This window comes from Cryptomeria japonica, chromosome 7 (assembly GCF_030272615.1).
Source record: "Cryptomeria japonica chromosome 7, Sugi_1.0, whole genome shotgun sequence".
NCBI classification, from domain to species: domain Eukaryota; kingdom Viridiplantae; phylum Streptophyta; class Pinopsida; order Cupressales; family Cupressaceae; genus Cryptomeria; species Cryptomeria japonica.
Window position 1 is genome coordinate 314,522,157 of NC_081411.1, and position 15,246 is coordinate 314,537,402.

At 37.0% G+C, this 15,246-nt stretch overlaps 1 protein-coding gene across 1 annotated transcript; it reads right to left on the minus strand.

Annotated features, from left to right (window-relative positions):
- Positions 1 to 13,109: 13,109 nt before the first annotated feature.
- LOC131047287 (putative UPF0481 protein At3g02645) lies at positions 13,110 to 14,825 on the minus strand. The gene is made up of 2 exons (XM_057981150.2): positions 14,136 to 14,825; positions 13,110 to 13,979 (listed from the first exon to the last, which is right to left on the minus strand). The coding sequence occupies exons 1-2, from the start codon at positions 14,823 to 14,825 to the stop codon at positions 13,110 to 13,112; spliced, it is 1,560 nt and encodes a 519-aa protein (XP_057837133.2).
- Positions 14,826 to 15,246: the final 421 nt, after the last annotated feature.

Here is a 15,246-nt window from a genome sequence, read left to right on the forward strand (position 1 = left end):
GCTTAGGTTCCTTTTCCAAGGGGCTTAAAACTTGGACAACACAACATGAATTACCTAAAGATATTTGAGCCACAATCCTTGAAGACATTAATCCCAATGACAACTAAATATTTTAAAGTTACCTTTTCCATCTTAATTCTAGCCATGTTGTACTTCAATCATTTATTGATAGGTACTGACTTTGTTAAATCTAGTGAAAGCTATGTTTTATGTAATACTGCCTTTTTATGTGTCTTTCCCAAAGCTCATTTTAGTAATCCCTTTCTTGGTCATGTTCTTGGCTTTACTATGCAAACCATGGGTAAGGATTTTATGTATATGGAGATAAACAATTGCGACAAATTTAAACAAAATGAGGTTCTTTGGAATCGGGTGGGGGACGGAAACCTAGTGACTTATATTGAAGGAATGAATGCTTATACCTCTACTCTATCTGAGTAGTTTTCCCAATCTTGAGATGAAGATGAAGTTCAAGTGGGTGGTGTAAAATTCATTATGTTTATGGAAACCATTGCAGTTTTTACAAATCTTGTGGTTGAAGGCATGACCTTAACAAATAAATCATAGGGTAATTACAAGGAGTATTCCAAGAGGTTCCTAAAGATGAGTGAGAATGTGGCTTCAACAAGAATGACTTACCTAGGGTTTGGAAAGAGGCACCACTACTTCTTATGAAGTTCATCACCTTGGATGGGAGGTTTAAAGGTTTCCATTCATATCTTTTACCCATTCTCAACCATTTAAGGTGCGTGTTGAAGATGTATATCACCTACTAGCTCTTTTCATCTATTTATTAGTCTATTGTTGTGGCCAAAACTAAAAATGGCATTCCCCTGCACTAGGGGCTTATCTTATAACTGTGATTTTTTTACCTAAATCTAACATTCACCTATGGATTGGGTTGTAATCCCTCTAGCCCCACTATGTATGTCAAGATTTTGGACATCCTAGAGAGTAAAGATGCCTCTTTTACTCCTAAACACAAAGGGACCCCTACATGGGTTAACCCCAACAAATAGGCTAAATCTAAGAACCCTCCAATTATTGACCGCATTATCAAAGAGCTAGAGGAAGAGCATAAGCCTCTGAGGACTCTTCTTCCTTATGGTCTACTAGGTTAGAGTGCTCTCTAGATAATATTATTAACAAATTTGGTTCCCCTTCTACCCCTTCTTTTGGTTCCCCTCTCCCCTCACCTATGAATTCACCAAGGAAATGGGACTTCCTTACATTTTCAAATAAAATTAATGAGCTTTATGCTAGCTATAATAAGAAGCAACATATATTTCATTGGCTTTTGGATCTACTTAATGTGGCACCAAATAAAATTAACATATTGGAAGCCCTCACCAAAGAAGATTCTATAGCTTCTAACTAGGCGATGGAAGACAAAGATCAGAGGGTTTAAGTAGGTACCAATAGTTTAGCTAAAAATATTGATAAGTGGGAAGGAAAGGAGGAGGAGATGAAGGGGGTTGTGAGAAGATTTATTAGAAAGAGGATAGGAAGGAGACAATGAAGTATATTGAGGTGTTGTACAAGGTCTACTCATTTCTTAAAAGGAAAATGGAGGAAGTAATAGCTCAAAATAATAAAATATTCAAAAATAATTCGACAACTCTATAGGTCATTTAATATGAAGAAATCGACAAGAGGTAGGAAAGAAAGAAGAAGCATTTGAATTCTTCTCCTACTACTAGTTTAGAGGCATGGGTGTTTAGGGTGAAATTGACTCTGGAGTGCCCTACTATTTCATCTGGTAAAGGATCTAACAAGAGGCCCTCCTTGTCTAATAAGGTGAAGGTTGTGAGCTAGTATTAGAAGATTAAGAGCCCCCCCACCAAGTAGGCCATTAGTTTACACCTTCCATGGGAGTGGGTCTATTGGGTTTTGCTCTACTTGTCTATAATCTAGTATAGTCTTTGGATTTTGTGGTGTCTAGTTTTGGGTGCGTGCTAGGATTTGATCCTTTTTGGAAATAGTTACTCAGGTTTTGGGCCCTCACTTTTCATGGGTCCTACATTTTTTATTTTTTTTTCATTTATGTAGCATTTATGTAATGGTTCGGTCCTCTCCTAGTTTAATCGAATTAGAATGAATATTATAATTAAAATGATTAAAACATTAAATAATCAACTTCAAGTTATACAAATTATATCACATAAATTATATTATCTTGAAAGTAACCTCACCCCCCATGACTTTGAATAAGGGACCAAAACTACTAGACATAAGAAAAACAAAAGCACCAAAAACAAGGGACCAAAACCTCGAAGACCTTGTAGAGATTTCACTAAACTTTCATTCTTTTGAATCAAATCTTGATTTATATTGTGCACCTTATGGAAAATGCTATCAATTAGAGTTATTCCCTTGTCCCTGTTATGGAGTATGATTTTAGGATCAAGAGAAGGACCAAAAGCCATCTCATGAGCGATAACCTTGTTCATAGACTTCAAACTAGCAATAGAAGAATCAGCACCCCCTTTGGAGAGGCTCTGAATAGACTAATTTTGGGCATTCAACTGCTTAAGTCTTTTAGAGATATTCAACATGACTATCTGGCTCACTACCACAACAACCCTCAAATTTTCCTAAACTTTCACAAAGGACTCCTTCAGAGCTTTAATACATTGGTCATGCCCTTCCTTCAAATCCTTAGATCCCTTAGCCATCTCTTAAATAGTAGCAAAAAAATTATCCATGCTTTGCATATTACAATTTTTAACAACCTTGTCCTTAATGGCATTAGTCTCAAACACCGTCCACAAAAGCAGGGCACTCTAGCTATTCATAATATGCTTAACATTCTTAATGATGTTCATTGAATCATTAATATAAGATCATTTCTTTAAAGGTGTATCAATACAAATGTCCACATGGACTTCAACATGAAAGCCCGCATCAATATCATTAGCAAGAAGAGGTTGGACATCCAGGTACTATAGACCAAGGTCAATCTTCATATCCTTTTGTTGTTTTGAATTTTTTTTATGGGAAGAACCATCCACCAAATGGGACAAATAATTTTCTTTCCCTTCCACCGACACATGAGAGGAATCCCCAAAATTTCCCTTTTCCTTGACATCATGACTGGGGCTACAAAATTGAGCACATAACCATTAGAAGGGATATACTCAAAGTCGTCATCATCCAAGATTGGTCAAGTGCAAGGTAATGAGTCACAAATTTGTGGAAGTCCTCATGCTATAAAATGTGTTCTTAAAAACGAGGGCTTGTTTTCAAAAAATGGGGCCCTGTTTATGCTTTTGGCTCCCAAGCCGAAAGGTAACAGGGGCCCGAAGTGAAAATAAGTGGGCCCCCATTTTTTTCTAAAATGAGGGCCCACTTTTAAACAAAACAGGGCCCCACTTTTAAGCAAAATGGGGTCTGCATTTAAACAAAATGGGGGCCCACTTTTTAAAAAAGGGCCCTCGTTTCTCAATCATATTTTACCCTTTTTTTTCACAAGTCACCCTTGTTTGAAAACGGGGGCCTGTTCTATGGAAGTTGATTCCACAACCCGTCACTTGGCTCAGGATAGGCCTGGGATGGCAACACCTAAGACATGGACCTACAAATTCAAATCTCCATGAATGAAAGCACAAATATGAACTTCTGAAATAGTTTACGTGCCTGTAATTAGAGAATTTTTATACAAAATTAAAACCCATTTCAGATTATATTGTCTAGATTCTAAATATGTAAATTTATTTAAAAATTGATTATTTTAACTATTTTTCATTTAATTTATACTAAATCAGGTCCATAAACTTGAAATATCAACTAATTTTTTTTATTTAATAACTTTTTTATTTTAATGAATTTCGAAAAAAAAATATATGTCATCAATATACACAAATTCTTTTCTATTTAAAAAAAGTAAAAATAAAATGTTAAGTTTATGTCAAATTATGTGGGTTGTACACGTCAAATTTTTAAAAAGATAATTACGGTCATTAAAAAATTAATTTTAAAAAAAAATACAAAAAAATATGCTCATCAATCTTCAGTGTGTTACAAACCATTTCCCAAAATGGTTTGAGAAATAATTTTAATTGTGTCAAAAAGTGCGGGTCATACACATGCATGGTATGGTCCTGAAACAGGCATTTTTAAAACATAGGTTTTAGAACTCCATTCCACAAGTTACTTTTTATTATGTGGGTATTAAAATAAATTACATATTTCAAAAGTACACTCAGAGGGCTATCTTTTATATTATTGATGTTATTTTTTATTATGTGGGTATTAAAATAAATTATATATTTCGAAAGTACACTTAGAGGGATATCTTTTATATTACTAACTTTTTCCAAGATTCAATCTCCAAGTGTTTCAAAATTTAAGCTCAAATGAGACAAAATCTAAAAATCAGGGAAAACACTTCCACTTTTTGGCCAAAAAGTGGACTCAGCTTCTTGCACTGACCCAATCACAATTTTATGGTGGGCCAAGGCACCCTTTTTGGGTCATTTATATTTTCCTAAATGGGTACACACATCCTCACACAAGGAGGTATCCTCTTAGTCACTTGAGAAACCCTCAGGATTGACATTATGCTCAATTTCATTCCCAGAATTAGGAGTAGGGTTCTTTTGGATTGAAATAGATTTGGCATACTCCATTATGAGGAGGATCAAACCCTCATGAATGACTAGGATAGAGGTATTTTTACCATTAACTTTTAGACTATGACACATGGAAGAAAATGAATAGAAGGACAAACAAAAGCATTTATCATGCCAAAAATGATTATGAAAAAATTATAGCTAAACAGACTGCAAAATTTGCCATCAAGAGTAACATACTACATAATGAATTCTACAACTTCTCCCCAAAGGGGCTTGAGAGTGGTCTTACCATACCTGCCATTAGTATTCCTTTCCACTTTATCCATTTCCCATTTCTCAAAGAACATCGTTATGGCTTCAGTAGAATATTCATTTCCCTATAGAATTTCCTTCCTTCAACTAGAGTATTGGACACCTTTTCCACTAACTCCTCTAAAACCACCAGTTTCGTGCCATACACCTTGAGGGTACCCTCATCTTAGCTCTCCACAAAATCAATAGTCACCTGAAAATCAAAGACATGTAATTTCTCAATATATGGTGTAAGGCCCCAAACCGAAAGATCTCCCCAAACCTCATGATTCTCCTGCCATTTTTGATACACAATGGGTTCACCCCTATTTCGATTACCACCCGTCTTGCAAAGATAACCAAAAACATATGAAACCACACAAATGCCAACGTAAATGTAGAAAATGAATCTCATAAAAGGGTGATATCTTGATGCACCATAATTAAGGAAATGCCACTTCATACAAATTTGAAAAATGAGTTTATCATTTCCCCAAAAAACATTGATTTAGCATTCATTTTGATCATTTCGAATAAGCATCGGATGGTGCCCATAAATCCCTACCTCAACATATTATGTTGAATAGCCCCAATATTGGCCAACCTATAGACAAAAAAGTTACCTTCACAGTAAACATGAGTGACATTAAACTTATCAAAGGAGTTAAGCATATTTTTGCTATCAATAATCAATTTTTTAATGGTCCAAATTGGGTTTTGAAACCCTCTTAGGTAAGTAACAATATTTAACGAATGACTTTCAAGACAAAACTTATGGAGGCTCTTATAAAATGCCATTTTAGGCCATTGTAGGCTACATAAGCCTCGACATAGTGGTTTTTCTGAGAACCCAAAGGGAGGGAGTAATCAAAATAATGTCACAATGAAAACTCTAATATGATTTAATTTACTCCAATGGTGTTTGAATATGGATGTTCTTTCCTTGAAAATCATCTATTTTGATAGCATATATGTAAATAAAAATATAATGATGAAATGGACTTGAGAGTTCCTTAATTTGTATATTTTTGAGAGAGGTAATGCACTAGAATGATATGATATAAAGATCAATGATGGAGAATTAATGATAAAATTCGGAACCCAAGGTTTTAGAAAGAATGAAGGATTGATATAATTATTCATTAGTAAGAACTATCAAGTTGTAGGTTCAGTTTTCCACCTTCACATGAGAATTAAACAATATCACCACAATATTATGCCTGATGAATAATGACACTTGATTCTTAGGAATTATTAGATCTCTCATAATGTAGTTTTGGGTAGGAATCCCAGATTGATCTAACACAAGGTTTATGCAAGAGTAATTAGAGTTGTGATAACAATCTTTTGCCAACAATAAAAATAATTTATTTTATTTTGGTTTTGGTTTTACAAATACTCATGAAACTTATTTCCTTTGAATAGTCTTATAGAATGGTCTATAACATCAAAATTTTGCAAAATGGGATAACAATAATAATAGGACTTCTATTTTTATAAAGTTCACATTTATGCACGTATAGACCTAATATTTTACCCAAAGATTTAGAATTATAAAATGAATGCGTTGGATGAGTTCCAAGCCAAAATTAATTTTGGATTTAGTTATTAGAGATTTAATTTTCCAAAAAATTTAACATTAAAATTGAATCATGATGCCTTCAATTATGGAATTATGGCCAAAAATTTGATAAAATCATCTAAATAAACTGAGGCATAGACAACTCCATGAATTATAGTTTCATGAAAGACATAAATCAATTTCTCAAATTAAAGGTTATAACTCCTAAAAGATTATCTATTTTGGTTATGACAATTACACTTTACAAAATATGCAAGGAGGTATTTAAGGTAATTTATGAAGTATTTTTCAGTATTTCTAGAGTAGGGGAAAGATAGTGGATCATTTAATTTTTTTGATAAGTAAATGATTGGAATGGTCAACACCCATTTTAATTAAAAATTAATGATAAAATCATTATAGAATGCTAGGCATGTCCATATTGCCAGAAATCCCATTAAATTATGAATCTTCTATTTGCTATCCCCCACCCCAAAATGGCCTAATGTCTAATACAAGCCCTTCAACATTGCTATTATGTTCCCATAATCTCTACTATTATCAACCCTGGTTCTAAGACAAAACAGAGCATGACCATACAAACTCTACAACCACCTACATTTATATAAAGCTCCATATATAATCTAGATTACACATTCCTTCTGAAGTATAGAAATGCGTTACCTATTTTTGTTTGCTCCATATTTGATATGAGAGTGAAAGATCATATTCAAGGATCCATCTCTCTTTGACCTCTTGTTCTTCTTCCCTTTCACTATTTCCCAACCTTCTTCGATTTTTCCATCTTCCTCTTGTCTCATCATTATGGAAGCACAAAAGTCCTACTCTAGCTTAGGAATACAAGAGATTTATGTATCTTCATATTCTATATTTTCCATCTCAGATCCCCTTGAAGCCCCCATGTTTAAAATGGAAGAATCCCCTAAGTCTAAACACTACAGAAATTAGTGCTTGGCATCTTCCAATCCCATAGAACAATCAACAACAGTAGCCTTTTTTTCCTCCCTCTTATTCCTCCCTTCCAAGGCATTTTTTGAATCCTTTCTCTATTGTCTTTCAAATATTCCTTCACCCATATCAATCTTTGAAGCTTTGGAGTTTTCTTTTTCCACCATATAGAAGCTAGGGTCTACCTCCTTCCACCATGAAGCTTGTCTTTGATTATTCCTTTTGATGCATTACAAAGCTATGTGACTTGTTTGGAAGCACCATATACATCTAAACAAAATACCTTTATAATCCATAGGTTGCACCTAGTTTCCATTTGTAAATTTGAAACCAATTTCTACAGGAGGAGCTATATTTCTATCCATCTCCATAAGAATACAATCATAAGTAGTATAAAAGAAATAAAGGGAGTCCTAATCAACTCCCAAAAAATTTCCTAAAGTATCTCTAATAGCTTCAAAATGGGATTCAATCCAAAAATGCAATGGTAGACTGGGGAGTCTTACCCATTTTAGTGTCTTATCAAAAGATTAAGAAGCCGGGTTGAAAAATGAATACCAAGGTTTCAACAACAATATATATTTGTCCTCTCACCTCCATTGACACTCATATAATACCTTCTTTCTATCCCGTGTACTATCAAAGACCACCACAAAGTAACCACAAGCCCCAGGGAAGATTTGGACATCTCCTTCCAAAATGGGGCTCCAAAATTTTGTGATCCATTTATGCAATTCACCTAGGCTTGGCTAAAAGCCGTTAAATCTCCCAATCAGACCCCTCTCCAAGAATAACTTTTCATTTTTTTCTCCTGGACACCCACTAACACCTTCCAAACAAACAGTTGGCCTATGCTTAGAGGGCAGAATACACACCTCCCCTCTATCTGCTCCAAATAGACCAAACCACATCACTCCACTAGACCAAGAAGAGCCCTTCCCATTACCACCATTTTATTCACTACTGGGGGCTTTCACACCACTTTGCTCTCGGATAGTAGCTTTGTCCATCCCTTTTGGACCTCTACACACAGAAGATAGACCAACATCACACTTCTCAGCCTAAGACACACTTGACTCTCCCTGCTTCAAGGAACTCCTAGATCCACCCTTATACAACATACCCTATTTCAAGGCCTACACATTATCATAGGTAGAAACAACTCTAGAGCCTAACCCATTTGATCTAGCGAACTAATGTTTGGAACATTCCTTCCCAACCCTATCACAAACAAAAGACAACCCGAACAGTCCTTCCAAACACTATCACTAACAAAAGAAGACCCTAAAAGTGATGAGAGGTCATTTTTTAATAAAAGAGTGTGTGTGTGTGTGTGTGTGTGTGTGTGTGTGTGTGTGTGTGTGTGTGTGTGTGTGTGTGTGTGTGTGTGTGAGAGAGAGAGAGAGAGAGAGAGAGAGAGAGAGCGTGCTTGTGTGTGCATGCTAAAAATTTTATTATAACTAAATTGAGCTAAACCTCATCATATGCCTAGTTACCTCACCTAAAATGATGCAACTAAAGAAGCTTATTTTTATTGTTTGACATATAATTGCAAGAAATCTAACATGGAGATAGTGTCCAAAGGTATAACATATGTTAGCAATTTCTCACAATAGCGAAGTTAGTTTTTATGGTAGCTCTAGATTTTCCACTTGTGCTTCTTCAAACTTGTGACTAATGATTTAAACTTGCAACCGTTTTGTATCTCTCCATTTTATATAGTTTGAGTTTCTAATTTTGGGGCTATGTTTATCTAGCATATGCTAAGGTTGGAATTCCCAATTGGTTTATGGGCCCGTCTTTTACAATGTACAATTATATTCTTTTTATAATAAATTTGCCCATCATGTCAATGGTAGTTAAGGCTATTTTCCTACATATATGAGGTTATTTCAGGATACTAGTGTAGAGCACCATGGTGTACATAGAGAACTAGAGGATACCATTGTGGATCAATCTTTGATCAACCCCTATCTATCCCTCTTTCTATCTTTGGGCATCACTTTGATTTCTTTTCTAACCTTGTCCTATGAAATTGTAGATCAAAATCACTATGCATAACCTTAATTTTGTTGCAAACAACATTTTTAACATAATTTAGAGAAGATAATTCTTAGAAAGTGATCAAAGTATATCATATCCCTCTATATAATAAAAAATCTTCTCTTCTATTTAACATTGCCTTTGGTTTTTTCAAATTCCTATTAGTTAAACAAAATTTTAAGAATTGATTTTATACATAGAGAGAGAAACTTATCTATATGTATGTATGTATGTATAAAATAATTCATTAATATAGAAATATCTATTTAATTTTAAACAAATTTTAAATAGATATATTCAAAATATCAATACAAAATATTATATTTGACATATGTGTTAATAATAATGAATAACATAATAATAATATGACAAGGGCTTGTTTAAATTTATATGGGCGTGTTGTGAAAAATTAAGAGTTGAATTCAAAGCAAGAGCAATTTTAAATATGGATCAATATTCCTCAAGAAAATATGAATTAATACTCATTACAAAATTACACAGTGGTCACCTTCGGCGCTCTGTGCATACCTTCGCTTCTCCACGCCAGCGGCCTCAAAAAACCTCACACGCGTAGGAAATGGGGAGAGACCACAGAATTCAAATAGGTAGTACACAGACCAGGTGGCTGAAGAGGGTCCTATATGTTGCTCAAGTTTCACATGGCTACATGTTCTCGGAATTCATTTCACATTAGAGCTTGAATTGACATTCCCATTTTTTCTTGCCAAATATTTATTTTCATACAGCAAGCCGTCGTGCGCATCCTTCAACCTCCTTTCGGTAAGATACATTCGGCTTGAAATAATGACAGTTCACTCGTAGTGATCTTCCTTGTTTGAAAATTTAAACAATTCCACGCTTTTTATTCTTAAATTATTTATGAAAACGATTTCTTTAGGCTCTTCAACATTAATAAATTGTGTCTGTCCAAAGATCAGATCTCAAAGGTTAAAATAATAGGCTGCAAATATCAAATTCCCGATTTGGCCCCAACAAATTGGAGTGGAAGACTGTTTGCAAGCAGAATACGCCTTATATTAGATGCACACTACCAGACGCTTTGATAACATCATAAATCATAAAAAACCATGTGGGAGGAAGAAAACTGGGTCAGCTGCTTTAGTTAGAAAAGTATGCAGCCATGTGAAATCTGAGCTACAAATAGGTCCCTCTGTCCAGTTATTTACCATCCTTTGTTTATCATTTATCACATTTTCTTCTTCTGTGTGCAGCTTGTTTCGTTTCGTTGATCCCACCATAATCCTGCGGCTTGTTTAGTTTCGTTGATCCCTCCATACTTCTTAAGAATGGATTCAAAGAATACTGATCAAGTGAAAATCGATCAATCTCGCTGGGTTATTTCAATTAGGGATGGCCTCCTTATAGATCATGAAAAAGAAGAGGGAATGGAGTTCTGCATAGCGGTGTTCAGTGTGCCAAAGGAGTTATTGGCAGTGAAGCCTGAAGCATACATTCCACAGTGCGTCTCCATCGGGCCATATCACCGGTGGAGATCAGAACTGTACGAAACAGAGAGATATAAAGTGGCTGCGGCTCGTAGATTTCAGCAGAGAATTGAAGGTCTCAAGATCGAATCTGTAGTCGAAGAATTGAAGAAGCACGAGTGGCAAATAGGGAGCTGCTACCACAAATACGTCGACTACAGCGAGGAAGCCCTGGCATGGCTCATGGCTTTGGATGCCTCGTTCGTGCTTGAGTGCTTGCAGTTCTACGTCAAACAGGCTGACCAGTCTTCCAAGGAACTGGCATCCGAGGTGAAGCAACTGGGCAGAGTGTTAGATCCATCTGGCAGGAGCGCTACCCATAATGCAATTATGAGAAATTTGATGATGCTGGAGAATCAGGTGCCATTGTTCCTCTTGCAGAAGTTGTTGGAGATGCAGTAAGGTTCTATTGACAACGCAGAAGAAATACTCTGCAACGTGGTCGGTGCTGCATGTGAAGAATTGTCGCCGTTCATGTTCAAGATGCCGGATAGTTCAGGGTTGCGTAAAAAGAAAGGGGTCATGTACTGGAGGCGCTTTATTACTCCGTTGTCCCTACAGAGGCCATGGGCGATGGCAATAAAGAGGGCGATGAGACTAGAAAACAGTCGTTGCCGGATACGAGCTTCGTAAGACAAGCTCTAAATTCCGCATGGACTACTGTCTCCTCGTTAAACGTCGGTCCTGTTCGATGTTTTACGGCACTGATCAAGCGTCTGTTCAAAGGGAGGATCCTCAAGTTTGTTTAAGCTACCCATGCGCCTTCTTTCTTGTCTAGGAAATTTGAAAATTCTGCGCGTTTTCAAGGGGCCGTTAACTCTTCTCTTCGGATCCGACAAGGAAGAGAAAGATGGGGAAGGAGATGAAAAAGGAGAAGAAGCAGGAGAAGGAGAAGGTTCGTCTGTGGAAATTCCCCCTACACGGGACGAACTCAAGGTTCCCTCTGTGGCCGACTTATATTCAGCTGGGGTGAAATTCCTTCCCACTGACGGAGACCTCACCACAATACGCTTCGATACAACAACGGCCACCCTTTATCTCCCAAAAGTGAGGCTGGACGCCAATTCAGAAGTGGTTCTCAGAAATCTGGTGGCGTTTCAAGCTTCGGCGGCGCCTGGTGCGTTGATCTTCACTCGCTACAGTGATTTCATGAACGGCATCATCGACACAGACGAAGATGTTCGGTTGCTGAGCAAGAGCGGGATTATCTGCAATCACCTGGCAAACGATGGGAAAGTGGCAAGCCTGTGGAACGGCATGGGTAAATGTGTGAAGCTCACAAAAGTGAAGTATTTAGACAAAGTAATAGGGGACGTGAACAAGCATTACAACAGGAGATGGAGCGTTGCGCTGATGGAGTACGTGAACAAATACATATTCGGTTCATGGCAGTTTCTTACTGTGGTGGCTGCTTCTTTTGCTTCTCACCTGTTTGCAAGCTTTCTGCTCTGTGTATGACTGTAAGCAGTGGTGGACGGAGACAAACCTTCTGCAAGATTAAGCGACAACATTAGTGCTCATCTCATATGAACATACTTTTTTAATTACAGCCAGCCTTTTATTTGCTTTTCATAGCAAAACGCCACTTAATTAGGAAGGTTTTATCTTTCAATGAGCGTCCTTTATTTAGGTTATTGAACTCCATCATATATTTTTACCATATTAACACCACAGTTTTGTGCGGTTTGCTTATTCAATTTTAAAAATGTCTTCGCATATTATCTCTTATGTTAAGTACTTTTAGAGCTATAACATCTTGAGGATCCCTATATGATAGACTACATTCATGTTTATGGTAGTTTTCAAACACTTCACCTTATTCTAATACAGTCTCAAATGTCTTTCATTATATTTTCAAAATAAATTCAATAGTTAAAAATCATTCAAAATTACAAATTTCAAAGATCTTTTTCTTTTGCTCATAGCTCACAAATTCTTTCTCTCCAGCATAATTGAAAATTATAGTTTTATATCTTTTACATATTGTCCTTTTGTTTTCCTGCTTTCTTTTAAGACATCCTAAAGATGATTTTGTGACAAACCTCCTTAGATTTTTGCTTCCTAAACTTTAATTATACCTATTACTGTTTAAATTTTTTATGTAAATATTTGGATTTCTAATTTAATGACTCCATTGAGGTGGGACTAATTATATGACTTCCGCCATTACTCCTGAAATAAATTGGTGTCCTTCATCCAACGTTTACAGTTATATATAGAGCAGAATACCTGGAAACATGTGAGAAGCAACAGAACTAGCGCAGCCAGTAAAGACAGATACGGCCATGAACCAAATATGTATTTCCTCACGTATTCCACCACCGCCACGCTCCATGTCCGCTTATAATACCTATTCAGGTCTGCAATGGCTTTGTCTAAATACTTTACTTTTGACAATTTCACACATTTCCCCATGCCGTTCCACAGACTTGCCACTTTCCTGTCGCTCTCCAGATGATTGTAAATGATTCCACTCTCTCTCAGTAGTCGGACATCTTCGTCTGTGTCGATGATGCCGTTCGTGAAATCCGTATAGCGAATAAAAAACAAAGTACCCGGAACCGCTGAAGCTTCGAACGCTGCCAGATTTCTGATAATTACTTCTGTGTTTGAGTCCAACCTTACTTTGGGCAGATAAAGAGTAGCAGTCGCCTGATCGAAGCGAATTGTTGTGAGGTCACCATCAGTGGGAACGAACTTCACTCCCGCAGAATACAAATCGGCAACAGACGGAACGTCCAGCTCGTACCGTGTAGGCGGAGTCTCCACAGAGGAGCTTTCTTCCTCTTCCTTCTCTATTTCGTTGGATCCAAACAGAAAAGTTAAGGGACCCTTAAACAGGCGCAACACTGGCAGGTTACCCAAAACAGACAGGAGGTGTAGGGGCAACTTCATTAGAAACTGGACGACCCTATGTTTCAGCACACGCTTCCTGAATTCTCGAATGGGGCCAATGTCCAACGAAGTAAGAGCCTTCCATAAACAGCTGTATTCTTGTGCCACGCCTGTTTGGTCGGGCGAGGGCGGCTTCTCGTCCTAATTGCCCTTTCCGATGAGATCACATTTGCACGCAGACATGCCAAGACAGAAATAGAGCGCCTCCAGTATGTGACTCCTCTCTGTTAGACGCAGCCTTGAACTGTCGGGCACGTTGAACATAAACGGAGAAAATTCAATACAAGCAAGCCTTACCAGACTGGAGAGCCTTTCTTCTGCCATGTCTTTTGAACCCAGCTGGATCTCCAACAGCTTCTGCAAGAGGAACAGCGGCAACTGATTTTCCAGCATCGTCACGTCTCTCAATATGGCGTTGTGGGTACCGCTTCTGCCGAATGGGTCTAAACATTTTGCCACCTGAATTCCCTCTGAAGAATCTTGGTAAGCTGGCTTGGCCAAGAAGTGTAAGCATTCCAACACAAAGCAGGCGTCCAAAGCCATGAGCCATGCCAGGGCTTCGCCGTTATAGTCGAGGTATTTGTGATAGCAGCTCCGAATTCGGCGCTCGTAGTTGCGTACCTCTTTGACTACGGACTCGAAGCTGTGACCTTCAATTAGTTTTTGGAATGCCCGGGCAGCAGCGAGCTTGTATCTTTCCATTTCATTCAGCTCGGATCTCCAGTGGTGATATGGCCCAATGGAAACACACTGTGGAGTGTATGCTTCCGGCTTAGCTGCCAATAGGTCCTTGGGCACACTAAACACAGAGACACATAACTCTTCTTGTTCTTCCTCCTCTATCCGCAGATTATTGAATAATCCAGCGATCTGGATCAATCTTTTCTTGAATTGCATTCTTGGATTCCATGATCTCCAGTTGAAGAAAAACTCAGAAACCAAGGTGTAAAGAAAAAAAACGGACACACATGAGACACTGCGCTTCATATTGATATATATTTAACTGTAATATTTTACTTGTGAAATTTTGATGCTTTCTTTGGACACAAGTTTGTCTGCCATGAGGGACAAAGTGTTGTTGGTTACTTTTCCGAGTCGGTTAAACCATTTTTAGATGTTTATTAATTTGTTATAAAATAATGTTTTATTTTAATATATATTTAATAATTCAATTCAAATATTTGTTATTTAATATGAGATTGTGAATTTTATATTAACTAGGAAATAATCAATGATTTCATCAAGTTTAATTTCAATTATAATTATAATATAATTAATCAAATAATTTTTCCACAATCCATGATAGTTGTATAGTTTTGCTTCTGGTTTTGATTGTGTGTGATTTTTTTGCATCAACGTTTCGGATCACACTCTGTGATCCATCATCAAGATGAAAGAATGCTCAAGA

Bases quoted from the DNA above. Each gene is read 5' to 3' on its own strand.
- LOC131047287 (XM_057981150.2), bottom strand. From the start codon at position 14,825: ATGAAGCGCAGTGTCTCATGTGTGTCCGTTTTTTTTCTTTACACCTTG. The intron at 13,980-14,135 runs GTAAGGCTTGCT...AAGGGCAATTAG, and splicing joins AAGAAAGGCTCTCCAGTCTG to GACGAGAAGCCGCCCTCGCC.